This window comes from Fusarium oxysporum, chromosome 4 (genome assembly GCF_000149955.1).
Source record: "Fusarium oxysporum f. sp. lycopersici 4287 chromosome 4, whole genome shotgun sequence".
Lineage (NCBI taxonomy): Eukaryota > Fungi > Ascomycota > Sordariomycetes > Hypocreales > Nectriaceae > Fusarium > Fusarium oxysporum.
In genome coordinates this window covers 3,810,289-3,830,665 of record NC_030989.1, presented here as the reverse complement: position 1 = coordinate 3,830,665, position 20,377 = coordinate 3,810,289, and the positions used below count along the sequence as shown (strand labels likewise).

The 20,377-nt window shown below is 49.9% G+C and overlaps 10 protein-coding genes across 16 annotated transcripts; 4 read left to right on the top strand and 6 right to left on the bottom strand.

Moving 5' to 3' along the window:
* Window positions 1-34: 34 nt before the first annotated feature.
* Window positions 35-641, bottom strand: FOXG_18773 (cell division cycle 20-like protein 1, cofactor-APC complex; the record flags this gene model as incomplete). The annotated part of the gene is made up of 3 exons (XM_018398916.1): window positions 35-78; window positions 133-260; window positions 310-641. The coding sequence occupies 3 exons, from the start codon at window positions 639-641 to the stop codon at window positions 35-37; spliced, it is 504 nt and encodes a 167-aa protein (XP_018238840.1).
* Window positions 642-2,749: 2,108 nt separating this feature from the next.
* FOXG_04227 (uncharacterized protein) lies at window positions 2,750-5,067 on the bottom strand. The gene is made up of 2 exons (XM_018382174.1): window positions 3,868-5,067; window positions 2,750-3,813 (listed from the first exon to the last, which is right to left on the bottom strand). Exons 1-2 carry the CDS (start codon window positions 4,491-4,493, stop codon window positions 3,309-3,311), a joined length of 1,131 nt encoding a protein of 376 aa, XP_018238839.1. The 5' UTR covers window positions 4,494-5,067; the 3' UTR covers window positions 2,750-3,308.
* On the top strand, window positions 4,598-7,062 carry FOXG_04226 (acetyltransferase). 3 transcript variants are annotated; one of them, XM_018382172.1, is made up of 4 exons: window positions 4,598-4,899; window positions 4,950-5,588; window positions 5,648-6,118; window positions 6,174-7,062. In XM_018382172.1, the coding sequence occupies exons 2-3, from the start codon at window positions 5,420-5,422 to the stop codon at window positions 6,049-6,051; spliced, it is 573 nt and encodes a 190-aa protein (XP_018238837.1). In that variant the 5' UTR covers window positions 4,598-4,899; window positions 4,950-5,419; the 3' UTR covers window positions 6,052-6,118; window positions 6,174-7,062. The 3 variants fall into 3 exon arrangements, with proteins under 3 accessions (XP_018238837.1, XP_018238836.1, XP_018238838.1); XM_018382171.1 differs by having other exon boundaries at window positions 5,648-7,062; XM_018382173.1 differs by having other exon boundaries at window positions 4,950-6,118.
* On the bottom strand, window positions 5,245-7,097 carry FOXG_04225 (uncharacterized protein). The gene is made up of 2 exons (XM_018382170.1): window positions 6,527-7,097; window positions 5,245-6,474 (listed from the first exon to the last, which is right to left on the bottom strand). The coding sequence occupies exons 1-2, from the start codon at window positions 6,969-6,971 to the stop codon at window positions 6,164-6,166; spliced, it is 756 nt and encodes a 251-aa protein (XP_018238835.1). The 5' UTR covers window positions 6,972-7,097; the 3' UTR covers window positions 5,245-6,163.
* A 708-nt stretch (window positions 7,098-7,805) lies between these two features.
* On the top strand, window positions 7,806-12,418 carry FOXG_04224 (uncharacterized protein). Of its 4 annotated transcripts, none has more exons than XM_018382168.1 (6): window positions 7,829-8,338; window positions 8,521-8,629; window positions 8,687-9,033; window positions 9,084-9,596; window positions 9,649-10,196; window positions 10,273-10,977. In XM_018382168.1, the coding sequence occupies exons 1-5, from the start codon at window positions 8,287-8,289 to the stop codon at window positions 9,672-9,674; spliced, it is 1,047 nt and encodes a 348-aa protein (XP_018238833.1). In that variant the 5' UTR covers window positions 7,829-8,286; the 3' UTR covers window positions 9,675-10,196; window positions 10,273-10,977. The 4 variants fall into 4 exon arrangements, with proteins under 4 accessions (XP_018238831.1, XP_018238834.1, XP_018238833.1 ...); XM_018382167.1 differs by having other exon boundaries at window positions 10,261-10,977; XM_018382166.1 differs by having other exon boundaries at window positions 7,806-8,338; window positions 9,649-12,418.
* Window positions 9,575-14,306, bottom strand: FOXG_04223 (uncharacterized protein). 2 transcript variants are annotated; one of them, XM_018382165.1, is made up of 4 exons: window positions 12,613-14,298; window positions 12,401-12,560; window positions 11,077-12,350; window positions 9,575-11,021 (listed from the first exon to the last, which is right to left on the bottom strand). In XM_018382165.1, the coding sequence occupies exons 1-3, from the start codon at window positions 14,129-14,131 to the stop codon at window positions 11,264-11,266; spliced, it is 2,766 nt and encodes a 921-aa protein (XP_018238830.1). In that variant the 5' UTR covers window positions 14,132-14,298; the 3' UTR covers window positions 9,575-11,021; window positions 11,077-11,263. The 2 variants fall into 2 exon arrangements, with proteins under 2 accessions (XP_018238830.1, XP_018238829.1); XM_018382164.1 differs by having other exon boundaries at window positions 9,575-12,350; window positions 12,613-14,306.
* Window positions 14,307-14,448: 142 nt separating this feature from the next.
* Window positions 14,449-15,332, top strand: FOXG_04222 (NADH dehydrogenase (ubiquinone) Fe-S protein 5). Its single transcript, XM_018382163.1, has 3 exons — window positions 14,449-14,617; window positions 14,700-14,839; window positions 14,910-15,332. Exons 1-3 carry the CDS (start codon window positions 14,590-14,592, stop codon window positions 15,054-15,056), a joined length of 315 nt encoding a protein of 104 aa, XP_018238828.1. The 5' UTR covers window positions 14,449-14,589; the 3' UTR covers window positions 15,057-15,332.
* Window positions 15,333-16,490: 1,158 nt separating this feature from the next.
* FOXG_18772 (uncharacterized protein) lies at window positions 16,491-16,892 on the bottom strand (the record flags this gene model as incomplete). Its single annotated transcript, XM_018398915.1, has 1 exon — window positions 16,491-16,892. The coding sequence occupies one exon, from the start codon at window positions 16,890-16,892 to the stop codon at window positions 16,491-16,493; it is 402 nt and encodes a 133-aa protein (XP_018238827.1).
* A 763-nt stretch (window positions 16,893-17,655) lies between these two features.
* On the top strand, window positions 17,656-19,192 carry FOXG_04221 (uncharacterized protein; the record flags this gene model as incomplete). Its single annotated transcript, XM_018382162.1, has 3 exons — window positions 17,656-18,349; window positions 18,406-18,468; window positions 18,534-19,192. The coding sequence occupies 3 exons, from the start codon at window positions 17,656-17,658 to the stop codon at window positions 19,190-19,192; spliced, it is 1,416 nt and encodes a 471-aa protein (XP_018238826.1).
* Window positions 19,193-19,923: 731 nt separating this feature from the next.
* Window positions 19,924-20,377, bottom strand: FOXG_18771 (uncharacterized protein; the record flags this gene model as incomplete). The annotated part of the gene is made up of 1 exon (XM_018398914.1): window positions 19,924-20,377. A coding segment is annotated over one exon (374 nt), but the record flags the coding sequence as incomplete, so codon positions are not given.

Sequence of the window (20,377 nt, the reverse complement as noted above, 5' to 3'; positions counted from 1 at the left end):
GGTAGCTGCTTGTGGTACAGAGCTCTCGAAGAGCTCAGCACGTAGCCAGGTGGGAAAAGGTCCGGTTTGCTTCCTCCGCTGGCATTTCATGTCAATGTCCGAGTTAGATAGGGTGTTTAGGTAACAACATACTCTTCTGAAAATGGAGCTCGCCATGTGGTGTACGTTTCTTTTGTTTTGATGGTGTGGCAGGAGATCCATCCTCATGCAATAGACTGAAGCTTGCTTGCAGGTCCTGGCCAGAGCGGGTCGGAATGAATCTGCAGGAGGATGAGCATATGCGGCGGTCAAAGTAAGGGGTCAACAAACCGATCGCCATTTATTCGCTGCCGCTTACGATGAGGGCTGGCACCTGGGGTGCTCTCACGTTGCGGACGTTGAAACTCTCGGAGCAGCGCACTATCGACGGCATCGATGTCGAAAGGACTCGCGCGGGCGCCTTCGCTTTTCCTGGCATTGCTGCGGAGAGCACGGTTTGGTGCGTTATCGTGGCTATGTCGGGGTTCTAAACGGGCGCGATCTGAGCGGGGAGGTGTGGATGAGCGAGGAGTGGCGGTATGGCTCTTGGATTCGTCGATAGCTCGCTTTGCGGATTGATGATTCAAGGCAGCCATGCCCGCGGCTTCTGGGAGCGCCGCCATAATTTCGATATTGGCGATACAGTTTGCAGTCAAGGTACTGAAGGGCCGTTGTAGCAGGTGGTGGTTATAGATATGAAGATTGCGAGGCAATCGTAGGAGCGTCGTTTGGTTGATATTGATCAAGCGATGAGTATAAAAAGAGAGTCGAGGCGAGACGGTGAGGGCGCAGTCCCAAGCACCGTCCAGCTAAAATCAATCTTTGTTCGTTGTAAGGCGTTTATCGCATTGTCCCGATATTCTCGCAGAAACCCAGACAGGGACTGGAAACGTTGATCACAATACTCGATGACGTTAGTGAAGCGAGCTCGTACTTAATCGATAAAAGTATAATATGCTGAAGAGAACCAATGGCCGTCGACTCGAAGAAAGTGAAAAAAGGAAAGCTTGTGATGATGCACGACGCGATAGTTGACGATATGAGGCGTGAGGTGCAAGATCCAAGTCAGCCAGAGCCAGCAGTAGTGGAGGACGGAGGTTGAAGCGGGCGGGTGAGGTGCGGTAATGTCCAGTGCTGAGGTGGTGCTGGGCAGAAATGCGCTAGGGGTGGCGGGAAGAGGGTCGCAGCTCTCGTGAGGGATGTTGCTTGTTGCTGTTGGAGGGAGGTTGAACTGGGGCTCTCATGGCGCGCTAGAAATCGCGTGGCCAATCAGATAGCTCAGACATCAGAACCAAACCCCCTGCGCCCCCCGGACGGGCTTGACAAGGAGGGACCGCGGACGACCAGGAAACGCGCGGGTCAATAACAACAACCAAAATAATAGCAGAAGAACCGTGATTCTGTTATTGAACGAGAGGAGCAATAGACTTGAACATAATGAGACGCGATTGAGTGGACGACCATTGTTCGACATAGGCAGGTTTCTTGTTTCTCAATAGAACTCATGGATGCTCAATTGTTCTTCCCATTCCTCTTCTTCTTGAGACCGTTGAAACTATATTGTTCCTGTCCCCCCTCTCTTATCAGGAGGGTCCCTCTTGATTCATGATACCCAGTACCTTACTTACCAACATAGGCAATCCGGGTATTCGGTTGGTGCCGGCGAGCACATGGCACGGCATCTGTCTGCCTTTGGTGTCAGCTGCTGCGTCATTCTCAACGGCTGAGAGGAAAAGAGGTGTCGACTCTGGAAGAAAGCATCACCAAACAATAGTATGTTGTGCATTTGATTTCGACCTATGTGAACAACAAGAAACGGGGCTTTGACTAAGTACCTATGATTATTTCACAGCCGCCGTAATAATAATTGAAATTGATACTACTAGCCTCTCAAGCTAGCCATACCAGACATAAGGATTTACATATATTGAATGTCATTAATAAGAAGCGCATACATTCGCCTTATGCATGACTTAGACGCATACAAAACAACAATATGCACGCGGGCAATGCAACAAGGGCGCGAGACACAAGAAGTGGGAGAGTAATAAAAATTGAGGCTAATTGATTTGAGGCTGATTCCTTGCAATATACATACGTATATTTGTAAGGTCTGGTGCCCGGATGCGAGACGATCAATTGTTTTTATTTTGTTTGTATCTGGACAATCAATATTTTCGGAGCCGGTCTCGGAGCAGTCTACAAGCTAAGGTATAACAAACAAGCGGGACGTTCCGCAGCTAGTTAGTTCAGACCTCATCGTTTGGCGATCACAGATGACGAGAACATGCTTTACTCACTTTAGCATCTACGGATATATATCGACATATCCTAGGTACTCATCTAGATATCGGTGATCTTGAACAACTGTAGTTAATTCAGTGATTGGATCGCAGCTGAACGTAACACGCGCGTATGTAGCGCGATCTCTCTGCCCCAGCCTTCGAGGCTCAAGTCAATTGGTTGGCTCTGAATTGTCATCGATTGCATTGCTTGTTTGTGTCCTTTGTCTGTGGCCTCTCAGACTACCAGCGTGTCAGCGTCCAATAAGCGCCTGGTTCTGTCTACAGTGCTATTACGAATGAGGAACACTGTTGACACGGTTCGCGTTAATCCGCGACGACACGCCACTCAACGCGTCTAAACCGCGTCGCTCTTTTCCCCTCTTATCCCCTTTTTTCTTCTCCCCCCACCTGAATTCCAATGGAATGTTTTGGCCAGATGATGGGTCCCAGGACGGACATGAATACTGGCCTGTGGCCGCTCGGATGGCTTCTAAACTCCACTCCACAAGCAAACGTCGATTCTAGGGAAAACAAGCTGTGGTAAATAATAACAATCGTTCATGCTATACGCTATCTTGGGTGTTCTTGTACGCCCGACTGAAAGCTGAACTCTCCAACACTTCGAGGTCAGATATCCTGCAGCTTGCGGTTATGGGAACCTTGAGTCATCACTTCATTCTATTGTTCGTTCTTTGACGATGCCTCTAAAAATTGTTCTATCATGTCGAGGTCAGTCTCCCAACAGAGATCTCCCTCCATACCTTGCTGCGCCTTGTTCCTTCAAAGCACGGTCAAGCCACCCTGAAAATTGTGAAAATGAACAAAGAAAATATGGAATGGCGTTTTCAAGGGGTAAAAGAAAAGGAAAAAGAATGATGTCAGTCAGTCAGGGATATATATGTATGCGCAACAAAATAAAGGCCTCCAGGCCCGAATGTTGGAAAGGGTCGGCATGTGAGTATGTCCCGCACCACTAGCACACGAGCACTTGACTCATTCCATTGTTCATGCTTGGGCCTCTGCTTGCGCGAGCAGTCTCTCTCGCCATCCATTGCAGACCTCCTCGAATCCGCCAATCACATCTCCACACACTCCTGCACATTCTCTCTTCTCCAGACGTTCTCCCCAATTGCCCCTTGTCAGCCATCGCTCGCCCTCCTCCCTAAGCTCCTCTTCCCTCCTCATCTCAGCCACAATCTCCTTTGCACTCTTCAGTCTTCTTGTCGCCATTGCCGTTGTCTGGCGAGACATGTGTAGTGTGTCAGAGAGATAATTGAGGTTTTGGACAAGCTCAGTTGTAAGGGTGTGAAGGCTTGTTAAGGAGTTGAAGGCCGATGTTGAAGGCCGTGGCATGGCATCAGAGAGGTTTAAGAGCAACGGTATCAAGTCGTCAATAGTCTCTGGGTCCGGCGGTGCAACGAGAGGAGACAGCAAAGAGAAGGAGAGGTTATGGATCTGGCGAGATTGGTGATTCAGGTGCGTGGTCAACGCTGAGTGTGCCGTTATCAACCTATGATCTATGTTAGCCTCAAATTGTATTAAAAGCGCCATCGCATCTACAGACCTTGAGGCGCTAGCTTCAACACTTGACTGGGAGCCGAGATCCCGCAGGGCGTTCGTCACTCTCCTGAAAACATCGTCTGCTGGGCCACCGTAGTTCTCTGTTCCTCTCCGAGCCAGCGACTCTACAGCATCCATTTTGGACACCAAGCCAGGTGGCATACCAGGGGAATCCAGGTCGGATTCCGAGCCATATTCACTCCCATCGTAATTACTAGTTTGACGCTGGTGTTTCCGTCGAGGTGAGAGAAGTGTGAGGTTCATAGCCTTTGCCCTATCACTTCCTTGCTTTTTAGGACTGTTGGTGTCCTCGGTATCTTCGATCTCGTCGATCTGATCACTGCCCTGCCCTTGCCCTTCAGCTCCAAACATGTCACTGTTGGCATCACCATCTGTGTATTCGCCTTCGTCTCCTGAGTCAGAAAAGGCGTCGGCAAGCTCATCAGCTAGGTTGCCCATGCCGTTTCCACCCAAGTCGGATGCATCCTGCTGATTGAAGCTGTTTCGGAACGGGGTGGAAGGTTCTTGCACCGATGACTTGGAGAGCCTTCGGGCTTGGGGCGAGCCTGAGAAGCTATCGAAGGCGGACGAGTTCCGAGAGTGTCTGGGAGTATGCGGCGATGATGGCATTTTTGATGCGTCGAACTGCAGATGCAGGAGTCCTCCCACAACCTGGCTAGACTCACAAGCCTATGACTACCAACGTTCCACCGCCAAGTGCAGCGGGTTGGACACCGCCTTATTTCACGAGTCGCGGCGTAAATCAAGAAGCTTCGGGAATTTTTGTCGACCCTTTCTTGCAGTAAAATATTGTATCGCAGACTTAGTGGTTGCTTGGTCTCCTTTCAAAATGGGGGATGTCGAGGGAGAGTCGGCGACGCTTGAAATGATATCGGCTTAGGTGACCAGGGACCCTTATTAGGTACTGGCTAACTAATTATTGATCACACCAAATTGGCCGCCAACAAAAGGACAGGACAATGAACGAACCGAGCTCCCAGGGCGTCCCATATGCTTAGGGTTCATTCTTTATGCGGTATGCCATATCTCCTTTCGATGATACGCAATCTTACAAATACATCCCAGGGTATTTCGACTCAACTCAACTATCACAGCGTTTAATATTTCTCGATATCGTCGTGGCGGCTCGATGTTGGTAGCGAAACACAAGGTGGACCGTGCCAGGACTGGCGCTAATGCGGGCAAAGGGTATTGGTGTTAGTGCCAGCCCAGTGGAGGAGATAATGTTATGCAGAATGTCTAGGGGAATGTCAAAACGTTTACTATCATTTGTGGCTTAGGTTGTCTCCAAATAAATCGCACAGCCACGCTACACCAAAAAGAAGCAAACTGGACTTATCAGAAGCTCTCGCGGGGCAGTCTGAAGTTCGGATTTCTCATATACATCTCTCGTTCTCATCAGACACGCCCCCGAACTGTCTCGATTTTACTTGTTTGGCTGAAGACAGACAAACTCCAGCTTCGTACAGCCATTCTTTTACATAAAGTGTGGCTCCTATATTTCTTGATCAGAAAACGCAAAAGCAGTTCTGAATATGGCGACGTTTCGGCGGTTTCGACCTGACGATGTGAACAAGTTTTCCAAGTGCAATCTTGACCCTTTCACGGAAACTTACGAGCTCAATTTCTACCTCCAATACCATGCCAAATGGCCATCCCTCTTTCAAGTTTGTGAGGACATGGATGGAAACATTGTTGGATATAGTGGGATTTATCCTTTACATTCAGTACCAGCTTGTCGAGGCTAACATATTGACTGGCAGTCATGGGCAAAGTCGAGTCTTCTCCGGAAGCCTACAAATTCTCCGAGCATTACCTACCATGGCACGCTCACATAACGGCGCTCACTGTTGCCCCGGAAGCTAGAAGATCTGGCATTGCAAAGATCTTGACTGATCAGCTGGAAGTTGCAGCTGATGCTGAGAACGCCTGGTTCGTGGACTTGTTCGTTCGAAGCAGCAACCACAGAGCCATTGCCCTTTACAAGAATCTGGGTTACAGCGTCTTCCGCGTGGTGAAGGACTACTACGGTGACCACGCAACGGACCCTTCCAGGGCAAGCGAGGACGCATTCGACATGCGCAAGCCCATGAAGCGGGACAAGGATCGTCAGCACATTCGAGATGATGGAGAAACTCATATGGTTGATCCCGAGGATGTTTGGTAAACGGTATCAACATGCGATTGTCCTTTCCATGACTCCATCGAGCTTGAAACTCAACTCAAAATCCAGTGTATGGGCTTGCAGCCCCTATCATGACATGATGAAGACTAACTATTCATATCCAGGCTCCGTCCACTTCATAAACGCTTCCACTTACAAAGGTACTCTCAGGGCCGAGGAGGAAAGCTATCACATTGGCACACTCTTCTGACGTACCTTGGCGCTGGAAGGCAGTTGGCTCGTCGAAAGCGGCGTCGTCTGGTCGGTTGTGCATATCCCATGCCTTCTTCATCAATGGGGTATATATAGCTCCAGGAGCAACAGCGTTGACTCGCACTTCTCGGTGGCCATTCTCCTTTGCTGCCGCTCTTGTCAACCCAACTATTCCATGTTTGCTGGCGTCATAGGCGCCGTGCTTGGCAAATCCTGATTATACTGGTCAGCTTTAGAGACCCACTATGTGCAGTTTGCAACCTGCCCTTGATGCCATGAATAGAAGCAACGTTGACGATGGAGCCTCCGTCTACTATCCTGTTGAGCTGTGCCCGTAGACAATACATTGTTCCTGTCAAGTTCACAGCGATGATCTTATGCCATTCTTCATCCTCAAGTTCCGCTACGGCACGAAGACCGTGGTGCTTCCCAATAATGCCAGCCACGTTAGCTGCCCCGTCGAGTCTCCCATATTTCTCAACAGTAGCGTCTAGCCAGTCTTCAACTTGGGGCCGCTGTGAGACGTCGACTCGAGAAACTAGCGCCTCGATGCCCTGCTCCTCAAAGTATGCTGTAGCAGTTGACATGGCATCGGGGTCAATGTCGGCGATGCTCACAGTAGCCCCGCGTTGTGCAAGAACTTTGGCTGTTGCGAAGCCGATTCCGCTTGCACCGCCAGTCAGCGCGTAAACTTTTCCTTTAAGTGACATTGTCCGTGGCTTCGAGATCGTGGGTTGGCTGCTGAATAGCAAATGAGGAATGAGTCAGATGCTATGGTACAAAAGGATATATATAGAGATATATAAGTTTGGGTTTCATGGCTGGCTGGATCGAGATTCCCCGCTTGAAACATCGGTGGTTAATTTGGGGAATAACTGACATTGTACTCAAAGTGCAACTTTTTCGCAGGAACACAAACATTAAATCCTATATCATCTGTAACGGGTTAATTACCAGGTCAGAATAGGAGATAGATTGTCAAATACGTCCCAGCAACAAATCGGTGCAAGCAGGTTTGTAGGATATACATGAAGCTCCAGGGTAGGCACTTGAAACTGGCCTCTGACGGTTCTGCTTGACTTCCTATAGTCTTATATGACCACCTACCTATTAATATCTTATAAGAATGAGATAATATAGAGTGATGCTATGTAGCTTGTATGGAAGCTTGGCTTTTCAAAGGAAGTATAGTCTGCTAAATGCAACAAGATACCTACCTACATCCTCCCTTGCACCTTTATACACAGGACAATACTGTATCCATAGGATGGGGTAGCACTGTAATAAGGTAATTACGTAGTTGCCAAACTGTCGGGAACGGCGAAATATATACTTCGTTCGAATGGGACAGTGTCCTCTTCAGACAATGACACTGGCTTGCAGCTGAGTTGATACCTTAAACTCGACTTGCTTTTCACCCATGTTCAGGTACCTCAGCCTCAGCCTCCAGCAATCAGACAACAGCCTAGGTCCTGTCCCCTGCTAGGTTAGGTAGTTGCCTTGCTGACGGGCAGCGCTAACGTCGCAATTGGATTCGCCCTTGTCCCCATCAATTTCCAACCAAACACGGGCACGCACGCACGCCCTCGATTCATCATCCGTCCCCATCACCAGGCCCATCCACTTCCGAGCCATCTCGTCTGGTGCTGTTTGCCCATCACCATCAGGTACGTTTGATCTTTGGCCTAACCAAAGTCTTTATATTCGGCCAACGTAGAGACTTCTTTGTTCTTTCTCTTTGTTGCACAGCATTTTCGATAAAACCGCTGTCAACTTTGTTGCCGCATTCCCAGGCCCTCCTTTTTTTTATTTTATCACACTTATTAATACTCGGCTTTGCTGCCTTGCGGCGCCTTTGCTTTTCCCTTTCCCCTTACGCCGACTTTTTTTTCTCCCTTCTTCAACTTCGCCTTTTTCACCAAATCAGCCTGCGCGTGAGCTATTCATCGTCAGCCACCGCACCTAAACCATTTCTGGCCCCATTGTCTATTTTATATTTTACTAGACAAAACCAAATCAAAAGAGATGGCTACTACCGCGATGGATTACGAGGCTGCCAATGGCGACCGGTACGAAGGTTCGTTGCCAGCTCCAAGCGCGTTGATGTACGCGCTTGCTTGCTCTTTATTACTGTTTACTTGAACAACACTCCATCAAATTCGCCTGCAGCACTTTATACTCAGCACCTCCCTGTCACCCGATCAACCCGTCCTATCGTATCTATTCGGCTTGCGCACATAGCTAACCGGCCTGTTCTAGATGAGGCTCCTCGATATGAGCGCGACAACCGAAGTGCCTCGCCTCGCCCTCGTGACGACAACGAAGGCAGCCGCCGTCGCTCCGCTTCACCCGGCGGCCATGGTGACAGGTTCGTTGCAATGAGTCTCACCTCATCGATAAATACTGACATCTATATCCACAATAGCAACATGAAGGACGTGTCTGCTTCCCGGGACGACGATGATGGTGCTATCAACCCTGGATCCAACCTCTTTGTCACAGGTATCCACCCAAAGCTTTCCGAAGCTGAGGTGTCCAAGATGTTTGAAAAATATGGCGATGTTGAGAAGTGTCAAATCATGCGTGACCCCCATACCAAAGAGTCCCGTGGATTTGGCTTTGTCAAGATGGTCACATCTGAGCAAGCCGAAGCTGCCAAAGAGGGTCTTCAGGGCGAACAGATCGAGGGCCGCACTTTGAGCATCGAGAAGGCCCGCCGAGCCCGCCCTCGTACCCCGACTCCTGGCAAGTACTTTGGCCCACCCAAGCGAGGTAAGGAATCCCAGTAGCAACATATTGGATAATGTACTGATCAGTCACAGAGCCTCGTCCTGGACGTTACGATGATCGCCGACGTGGTGGTTACAGCGGCGGCGGCGGCGGTTACGGCCGTGATGACCCCTACCGCTACCGTGGTTACGACCGCAACTACGAGCGACGTTATGAGGAGCGTGGAGGTGGTTACGGTGGCAGCAGCGGCGGAGGAGGAGGTGGTGGCCGCGACTACGACCGCAGCTACCGTGATGAGCGTCGTTACGAGGATCGAGGCGGCTATGGTGGCCGCGACTATGATCGAGGCTATGAACGCCGTGACCGTGACGAGGGCTACGGCCGTGATCGCTACGGAGGAGGAGGCGGCGGTGGCGGTCGTGAAGAGCGAGACCGCTATGGCCCTCGTGGAGGCCCTGGTGGTTCTGGCTATGAACGTGGTGGTGACCGATACGAACGCGGAGGCGACCGAGATGCTGCTCGAACTCGCGACCCGGCTGCCAGCGCTGGAGGAGCTGGTTATGGCGAATCTGCCTCTCGATCCGAGACACGCGATGCCTATGGAGGTTCGACCTACTACTGACGTCCTCCCAATTATGTACCTGCTAACCCTCCCAGGCGCTCCCGATCGCAACATCCAGTAAACGCATAACTGATGTTTGCCACGACTCGACTGAAAGATCAGTCTTTGGGATCACACGTCCATTCTCCTTTCCTCTACTAACCCCGTAACTTTGCTTGTTCAATTTTCTTCTGTTATCTGTTGTTTACTCGTTGTTTTCTTATCTTTCATGGACCACAGCAGACTGAATCGGGCTCTGCTCACACAGGAGTTTAGTGTGATTGCGACAGTTAAGGGATTGGAATCAAAAATGGGTACTCGGCCTGCGTCACTTGAATTTTCTTGTTGCTGGTCGTCGGTTTTGCAACAAGGTCACAGATGGACCACATTTGGCAGCTTCCGGATCTTTGCAAATCAAACACTTCATCAGTCATCCATCGCGTCTTCGACGACTTTATGATAGCTATTGCCAGCACAACATCAACCAGATGTCGACTCCGGCCTAATCGGTGAATCACATGGACTATCAAACTCAACTTCGAATGCGGCCTCGCGACTCAACTGCCTGTGCTGTCCTCGTATCACATACACATACTATTATGGGGTATGCGAGACGGTCATTTGTGGCTGCTGCTCTGCTCTGCTCTGCTCGTCCTGACTGACTTTAGTTATTGACTCAGAGACGCCTGTAAATGTTTCACCCACCGCCAATCAAATCACACATCGCTGTAAAACAACTTGACACCCCCTACAACTCTGACAATCAATGAAAACCGCTATCACTAGGCTCACGCGTGGGGTTTATAATGTTTCTCAGCTTTCAGCGATTCGGTACGCGAAGTCCTCTCAACCACCGTCTTCTCGCCAAGCTCTTCCAACATACCCCTGGGATTATGATTCTGCAAACTTATCGCCAACATCCAGTATAAGTTCTTGCAAAACTACAAGACTGGATCCGTGTACTGGTAAGGACTGCAAGTTGTGATCCTGCTGACTAAATGGTAGGGTGATCCCCCAAACTGGACAGATTTCATACACGAGGACAACCGCCGATGGGTTCGCTGCAACAAGTCTGAACAGTGAGTTGGGCCAATGCTCCTTTAAGGGCCGAGTCAAACAAGAGTTATAGCCGTGCGGAAATGCTATTTCAACTTCCCTATTACTCATGGTGAATTACAAAAGAGCATACATGCGGCCATGAAGCATCCAGCGATGCATGCCTTTGACAGTGCGTTGTATTCATTTCAAAGAACATCGAGAAATTGCCTGTAATAAATAGCTGCCATAGAAGCAATCTCTCGACTAGTTTCAGTTTATCACTTTGTAAATATTTGTGTTATTAAACTTCTACCCTTGATGCGCCTGACGTCTCCGCGCTTATTCAACTCGGTATTTTGACCTGCCCGTCACACTTTCGAGATGGTTATAGCTTCGTATTATATGTGTAAGTAGGGAACGATATGGAGATGATTCCCTCAACTCACAATGAGGACCCAGCCCGCCTGCATCCCTCGCATGGGAATTGAAAAATGTAAGCAACTTTGATGGCTAGTCGATTGCGTTGAATGTATGCCTTTGGTGACCTATCCTTTCCACAGAACCCGACCTGCTATTTCAAGGCCGCTTCCTCGCCCTCTTTGATAAATGGTCCCCAGTGGGGCACATGTCTGGTTACTGCTGGCCACTTGTAGGTCGATTTGGATTTGCTCCAAGCAGCCACCCTACACCAGATACCAGTGTACCAGTCGCAGCCTCTCTTAGCTGATCCCTCTTCCTTGTTCTGTTCTGCTCGTGCAACTCGGACTCGGAGGACTCCGACTCTGGATTCGTCTTATCTGATGTAAAAGAACCCTGCAAGCTTGACAACACAGTTAGGTTCCTGGACGCGACCCTAGCTGTGGCTCTGGAAAGATCGAAGAGAGACATTGGTGCTTCCTCAGCCTGACGAGCTGTCGCGCTGGCAGATATGTTGCGGGGTGGATAAGCCTTGTCTGGGTCTGGTGTATCGAACGAGCCAGGGAGACCCGAAAGGTCACCTGCGGTGTCCCAGGCAGCTTCTCGAGCGGCCTCCTCCTTGATTGCAGCATCCAACTGCTCTTCGCAACGACGGAAGGTCTTTAATACTTCCTGAAGCTGAGACGGGGGTGCTATCCGTAGAGAAGTTGCTAGGCACTCAATCCGCTGCTCGAGATGGCGTATCTCGGGATTTCCACTTGCCGTTCCAAGATGCGTTGGCTTCTGGGATCTCTCCGTGCGGACATACTTGCCAGCGTCAAGTGCTGCCTTCCAGGACCATTCGTCAGATATGCCTGCAGGCTGCGACTTATGTACGTTCTCATCGGCACCAAGACGGGTTACCACGTAAGAGTATGCTGTTTCGAAGTCGTCTTCGCGCAAAGCAGCTTTGATGCACATGGCGACGATTCGTTTTGTGACCAATGATTTGACCGCGTCTTGATCCTCTGGTATCGGCTGCTGCTTGCCTGGCCTCACGTAAATTGGCAAATTCGCATGGATCATGTTGCTTCCCAGTTCCTCAAACTCTTGCAAACGTGTGTATGCTTTGGGATTTTGTTCTAGAACTTTCTCGATAATCGAGACCGGATCAGAGTGCACTCGAAGTACAACAGGACTGAAAGGTTCGCCTTGTTTGAGTACCAGGCGATAGTCGCTCAAGGCATGAGTAGCCTTCAACAATGCTTCGATGCGTTTTCTGACGGGATGATTTGTACCTAACGTTCTTGGAAAAGCTTTGAGGCTGATTTGGTTGTCAACAATGGTGTCCCGAGGATATATTAACTGACTTACATTTCGTCGCATCTTTTCAATCCCCCTCTATTTCGGTTTGGATTTGAAGCATTGTCGAATGCCCCGAGAGCTGCGTTTTGTGCAGTGTTCAACACGGCAGATACCAACAGAGGCGCATCTGGTCCTTCATGATCGTAAATGGTTCTTGCTAGGTTGTATCCTAAGACGTGTCAGGTGTAACTTGGTCATATAGACATGCTCATTTTACATACGTGAGCGCGAGAGCATCGCTTTCAAAAGCTCTGTCTCAATGAACTCCAGGGTCACATTGCCAAATATGCCCTGTAAAGTTTCGTCCCCGGTGGACTTCGGACTGTTTCCCCAACCGTGCAACCATAGTATCTCTTTTCGTCCCCGGATCCAGCAACCGTCGTCATCAGATGCACGGGTTGGAAGATTTCGTATAAGCCGGCCAAGTTGCGATTTTTGTTCCTGCTGATCTTGAATAAATGCTAGATCCCCAGCTTTACGGACTGTGCAGGGGACGCCCGAGTGTGTAAGAATATAAGCGCTTTGGATGAGAGCAGGGAGAAGATCAAGAGATTCCTCCTTGGGGGTTGTAAGAGGATTTGAGCTTTGTAGTAGGTCGTTACGTAGGTATGTCGCAGCTTTGGCTCCGCCCAATGCATCTATATCGAAAGGTGGAACAGGAGCAAGATTTTCTACTGCTGATTGAAGTGTTATATCGGAGTCTTCATCCAAAAGGGACCGAATCTTATTGCAAATTCTGAAGGCTGCCTCCAAAGCCTCCACGTCGGCATCAGAGACAAGATATGCAGAAGCTAGGACGGCTCTGGCATAAGAGCGGTCGAGATACTGCTGTTGGTTTTCCTGAAGCCACGAACCGGCATCATTTCCCAGGTCTATATCCGATGGCCCATCCCAGGATTCAATGGCTTTGAGAGCGACTGGCCAGGATGTTGCCGCTGTAGAGGCGAGCCATTCGAGGGCCTGCTCCCAACCAGGACATGATAATTCAGGCGCTGCATCCGTTTCATTTGATACATCTTGGTCAAAGGCCTCGCGTTTCCACCTCGATTCGCTATGCAGCCAAGGCCCAACAAGCCCACTCAGATCACGGCCAGCTAGGCCAAAATCATCATCGACGGCACCTGTCTCAGCGAGTAGATAACCGATGGCCGTTCTGTCAGGTAGATTCTGGAACTCAAGCAGCGAATACCGTATAGGTCTTTGTGGATAATACTCGTAGTTTCGTCTGACTAGAGGGAGTACCGTGGAAATCATCCATGTGTGAAGGTCTTGCGAATGCTGCAGAAATGGGGATACCAGGTCAGGAACTTGTGGTAACATGCCCGCTTCTTCGTCCATTCTGTAAGCCCTCAAAAGTAAGAAAGAGGTGAGTGGATCAGCCTCGTCAGCGAGAGCGAGAGGCACATCAGTATTTTTGAGGGAGAGAAGATGAAGTCTCTTGACTTTTCTTGAAGCCTGATCTTCTGTTATACTTTGAACAGAAGAAGTGTCGAGCTGGTAGTCTGAACTTGTCTGTAATGGCGACTCGCCGCTGGCTATGGCTTGTATGAGAGGTACATACACCGCCGGATTGAGGGTTTCGGGAAGATATGTGAGAATGATTCGGAGCACCAGCTCAGGCCGTAGTATTGCTGCATGTTGACCAATGAGATAGGTCAAGCTATCGATGTCGGCGATGGTTGCGAAGTGTACAGCCAAGAGCACCATCTTCGCAGCACCCAGCGTGACATGAGCCGCCATGATGATGATGATGATGACGATAGTATTTCCAGTCGGATGATAGAGTCAATGAGGGCATAAGTGTTAGTGAAGCTTTGAGAAATAGTTTCACTTTGGGATTGGAAAAGGAGAGGTCATATGTTGGTTAACCAGCTTCAACTAACAAAGTGGCAGGTTACCTACCTTAGTACTGAACAGAGTGGACAAGGTTAAGGTGTAGTAGAGTACCTTGGGTAGCTACAGCCACATATACTACGCCACACATATACATCTGTGGCGGCTCAAGCGTTATTTTCAGTGAGCCGATAGGATCCACTTCACCATCCAATCCACGCGCACCGATTTGCTACTCGGCCAAGGTACGGGTGAACTCAAGAGCCAGAAGCACTTCACGATTACAACGTCAAACGAACCGCGATTCAACGATCAGATACTGCCCGACCCGCGCAAAGCCTCGACACATACTCAATTGGCTCAAGATGGCGTCGGGATACGGCATGAACGGCGGTAAGTCTACCAAGGCAGCTTCCACGCCCACATACAACCAGTCAAACATTCCTTGGACTGACGACATCTACTTGGACTCTAGGCGTTGGCCGCTGCTTTCCCTTCTGGCAGGAGGTTATGGGATGCTATGTGGTCAACACCACTGCCGCTGATGACTCTGGCAAGAAGAAGTGCGGTCTGGTTCTCGAAGATTACTACGAGTGCCTCCACCACAAGAAGGAGGTAGGTTGAAGCATGCAGATTCGGCGTTGCTTTCGGCATAGTAGGACAGTGAATTAACAGCAATCGACAGCATGCTCGAGCTCTCGCTATGCAAGCCGCCTACGCCCGAAGCGAGTCCGCTACAGCGCGCGATGATGCGCCTAGCGTTAAACAAATAAGGAGTCTAGGACTCATCGACAAGGAGGAAGACACGAAGAAGGTGCTAGGACAAAGCTAGACGACGGATGGATCTGGAAATACTCAATGAATGATACTCGAATGCTATTTATGTTAGCCCGATTACCTGTATCGCTCAGCTACACATGAAGGAATAAACCTTGGTTTCGCTCAAGCTGCCAATCGTGACAAAGCCCAAACCAGCTGGGACTTTTGACAAGCTATCAATGGTAGGATTGCCAATTTCTTCGATATGAAACAGCTTATTCAATAATCCATTTTGGGCAAACTCGACAGTAATACCACCATGCAGGTTAGCATTGTGCTCAGAATCTTGTTGACATATGCAGCCATGTGATATGAATCAGGTCAAGGGCGAGCCTGACTGAAATTGGTTCATTGTAATATGTCCAGGTCTAAGGGCAGCAGGAACCAAGCAAGGCACAAGCGCCAGGGAGAGAAAGGTGCGTAGGTAACTGGCCATATTCGCCAGCCGACAACAGCTGGCTGCCAGTTCCCCCTCATACCTCTCATTAACAATCTCCAAGCAACCCGGATTTCCTTACACTCAGGGAGGGTATTTGCCACTTAAGTTCTGCCAAATCGACCCTCAAAGACGCCTTCCCTTCATCTTCGTCTGTAAATGGCCTTCTCGGATCGCTGGTTACCTGCTAGAGCTTGTGTAACATGCCTTGTCTTGAGGGAATTGAAGTTGCAATCGTCACTCAGCCCGAACTGGCTAAGCTCCCTGAGTTTCGTCTCTCGGATTCCTCCTCTCAGAGTGTTCTGCCGTCTGCTGATCAACTGTCTTGCTTAAGTCTTGCCGCCTCGAGCCGACTTCGTTCATTGCCACGCCAGCTTCGGAAGACCAGTCCTCGGATTTCTGTCTACATCCCCTCAGACCCAGGTTTGTCTTTGCCTGAACCAAAGCCTCCAGGGAGCCCTGCCTGACTGGGTTTAGGATCACGTTTTGGAATCCACTATGCACTCAACGAAACGTCACAACTGCCACGCTACTTGTATTTCAAGATTTTCATGAATGGCAGAAACATTACAAACTGTGGCGTGAGGGTTCTCAATGGAGCTTCAGGTTCCATCACACGCTCCCTATGTGAGCCAAGCGAGCGCTGGAAATACAAGGAAGATGGCGTGTTACGCATCAGGGACGGGATAGAGGCACGTTGCTTCTACGTTCATTCTTTACAAAGCGGTCCCTGTCCTAGATTTCAATACTCTGTGAGCCCATGTGTTAACACGCTTCAACTTGTCGGTTCGCTAGGACAGAGCGAGGGTGACACGGCCGAGGACAGCGCCAAACGGGGACCGCTAGACTCAAGCGGGCAGCTCAGTGCTCCCACAGAGATATACAGTACGATGCCCTGGTGGTTTGCAGGTCGCCGTCAGGTGGTCTCCTCGATTCACCAGATGAGACCTGTTTCTACGATTGGATCCTAGTCGACTCAAAAGAGTCACCTTTCGTCTCTTTCCGTTTTCTCTATAGATCGTTACTAAACCTGCGCCAACTGAGCCTCGCACCGGATCCTGAGTTGGGCGACAGTTCAGTCGACATGGAAGAGGACATGGCTGAGCACGCAAGCGAAGGGTTTTGTTCCATCAAACCACTTCGTATTGGTAATCTTCGTACAGAGAGTCCTAGTAGCTCAGTATCGGATGATGCTCTGTCGGTCCAGCAGGAGCCCCGTTCGTCAACACGTCCCAGGCGGTTGACCGAAGCAGCCCCTATAATTGCAGCACCAAAAGCCTCAGCTCGTCCGCTCCCTGAGGTTCCGATCAAGAAGCCTGCAGACCATGGAGACATTGAAAAGCAGGTCCAGGCGCATGAATACACTTCTCTATCCGATATCCAAGAGGAGATAGAGCACACCGATACCAGCATAACCAGCACTACCAGTTTCCTAGGCCGATCCGATTCTCCTCGCAGTGTCAAGGCGAGAGTTCTCGAATTGAACGATTGCGGTATAATGCCGCTTCAGCCAGCTCTAAAGAGAGACACCAGCTCGACCATCCTCGAATCACTTGTGAACTACTCAGAACAATCTGGCCCGGGACAAAACCGTGCGTTATCTACATCGACGGGGAATATGGGCTACCTAGAAACGGATGAGCCTGAGCAAACATCGGAAATGAAATCGATTGTTGCGGAAGCAGAACATTCATTCAGGACTGGTTGGAGACTGAGTGAGAGCGAGTGGATCAAGGGGGAGGTTTGAGTGCACAAATGGCAACGTGGCAGAATTTGTAACACAGAGTTGTTTGGTTCTGGCCTCGCAGAGGATTGCTTAATGAATGTGTGATAATGATGGACTTACAAAGGAAGTGTCTGTAGACCCGAACATTTCAGTCATGTCGATACGACTGAGTACAATGTATACATTATGTGCCCACCCAACGGCAGATGAAATAGGGATGTTGAAGGACTGTGAATAAGAGCGGTGACGTACGTGCCTGCATGTGTACCGAGTTTGTTGTTCTTGAGGTAAAATGACTGTCACCGGCAGTGGCAGTGACAGTCAGTAGCAGATAGGTCCTGCTTGCCAACCTTATGATCAGTATCAGTCACTCAGGCAGCCAGAGTATTCCAGTATCCTCATCAACATTTCATACCTAGCAGACAAACACCAAAACAAATGCAACGCATCATGGCGGACCAAAGCTGGCTACGATTTCTTGGGGGCAACAGAGCTCGACAGCACGATCTGAAGTATCGTCGCTCCGAAGCAGCCCTACAAGACTTGTACAAAGATCCTCCCAAAAGCAAAGAGATGCATGCCCACCGCTTGAAGAAGAGCATGACGCGACTCCCTAGCTGGCAAGGAGTATCTCAGGCAAACCAGGCGACTACCGCGGCGGCTGAGGCGGAATACAGTTTGGACGAAGTAGACAAATTGTTCATTAACGCAGGCCAGCAGATCTGGCACAACCCCTCCATTGACCAAGTGGCAGAAACCTTGCAGGTTGCAGTAATGACCAATCCTGCAAACGAAGCACTTTCCGCAGAGTATCGCTCACATATCCTGCTCCTTTGCGAAGCTTATGGCACTCGACACAGAAAAATTGCCAAGCTCGAAAAAGAGCTTGCAGAAGCAAAAATGGCACTCAAGGACGAGGCAAGTCGACACAACTCCATAGAAGAACACTGGATGGTCCAGGATGCACGGTACAAAGCTGAGGTTAAACGTCTTGAGATGTTTATTCATCGAATGTCTGATCAAGGCATGGAGGCTGTGGCACTCGCCAGGGCCGGTAGGCTCCTCAGGGGAAGAGCTGGAGCTGCTACAGGAGGGCAAAGGGCCATCAACAGTGACGTGGCCGACGAGGACACCTCGAATGGAGGTAAGTATGCCCAGCCGTGAAGCACTCGATACACTCTGACATTTGACGTAAAACAGCCACTGAAGCAACTGTCAAGAACGAACGTAATCCCACCTTACTAACACGACAGGATACAGTGTGTAAGTGTTCATGCTCATTTCCAGATTTGTTTAGTATCCGCTCCATGCTAACATCTTATAAACAGTATCTGGAACACGAACCATGGATACCAGCAATGAGATCAGGTTGAGCAGAGGGTTCCGGGTTCAAGACCACCTCAAGAAGAAGAAGAAAGCAGCAACCGGCGCTCGCCAACTTGAGACACATGCAGACGACGATAGAAAGACACGCCCTGAGCAAGGCCGAGAAGAACTGCAGTCACGAAGTGCTTCTATGCTCTCAATTGGTCCAGGTGGACGAGGCACAGCAGACATGCCGCCACACAAGGGTAGTGCCAGGAGGGAGCACGATTCTACCGAAGAGTCAACAGTAATGGAGGAGGTTGGCATTATTGACCGGACAAGCTCTACATCCACATCTCTCACGCAAAGCCAGTCAAGCCAGGATACGGTTACTGAGCTCCGGTGCGATCGAAGAAGCCATCAAAATAACCCTCGCCATCATCGTCAATTCTCGTTTGTGGCCGGAGACGATATAACAGCGGTACGGTTGGGCGGGCCCAGAGGGTCTAGAATTGCTCTGGGTCAACATATCCAGACGAGCCAGGCACCGACGACTAGTAGAGAGACTGGTCGTTTCTGTGAAGAGAAACGTAGGTCGAGATCGGCCGAGTGGATACGGACGATAGAGCAGCGATGGTCGGACATTGACGACAACCCCGGAGCGTCAGACCTGCGACTCTAGCCACTTCAGAGGATAAGCTAGCCGTCAGGCCTCAGTGTCGTTTCTAATATCGAGCCTGGAGGTGATTGACTAACTCCCCAAAAGGTTCTTCTGTCAGTAGCATGTGGAGCCTTGGACAGAAGGCAATTAGAGTTTTCCATTATATCAACGGCGAAAGTTTATACGAGGGGTGAGTCGGATGGAGAGTTTGTCGCAAGACGAACAGCATGGGGGTGTTGGGAAAATCACACGATGAGAGGTCCCACAGGGCGAAGGTCAACAACTCGACTCGACTCGGCTGTGACAAATGAGGCAAGCGATAGGCCCGGAGTGGAAGGATGTTCGGATGACCGAGAGGCGTCGCCTCGACGAGGCTCAAGACTTGACGGAAGAAGCATAGTATGTGACGACGGATGTGACACGGGTGAGGCGGGCTTGACGGGCACGACGGGCGACACGGGATCTAGCCCTAGAAGACAAAGGCAGCGAGCAAACAAACGAGCAGTTGTGGTAAAACCTGGAGAAGACTAGACAAGCCCGGAACAGCCTGTCAAGCCAAGGCAAAGACGCCGGTGCCGAACCTTATATCGAGTTCAAGACTCAGTGAATTGACAAATTAGGGTTAAAAGACCTTGGAACTGCTCGGAGTGGCGCTCGCGACAGGAATGCCAATACAGCGCCTGCTGAATCGAGCCACGCTTCATCGACAGCGCAAGGAATGTGACTGTCGCTAAATCAAGGAACCATCAACGGGACGGGTAAGGCAGACGAAGCGTCTATCAGTCTGTCTCCTCAGCGACAACATGGTATGCGACTAGACCAGGGCATGCCGTTATTCAAACGATGGTCTAGCAAAGTCTAGAGCTGTGCCTGAGGTCAAGAGCGGAGAGATGAGTCGTGCCTGAATCGTGCAACGTCTTTGTTGGTGTTGTTCATCGGCTTCGCTTAATTGAACGAGCCTCGGTCGATTGAAGCACAAGCTATCTGGTGTGTTCGAGGGAGTGTTCTGTTGCTGATACCAGGACAATGCACTGAAATGTTGAGTACCAAGATTCGACAGCTGTGGAGTAGATATTGGGGCAAATGCATGTCTGTCTGTAAATCGACGAAGGTGTTTTATTGCAGTGATGATACGGAATAGATACGTCAGAGACGATGGTGATGGCTTCACCATAGCTCGATCGTCGGCCAAGTCATTAAACATTG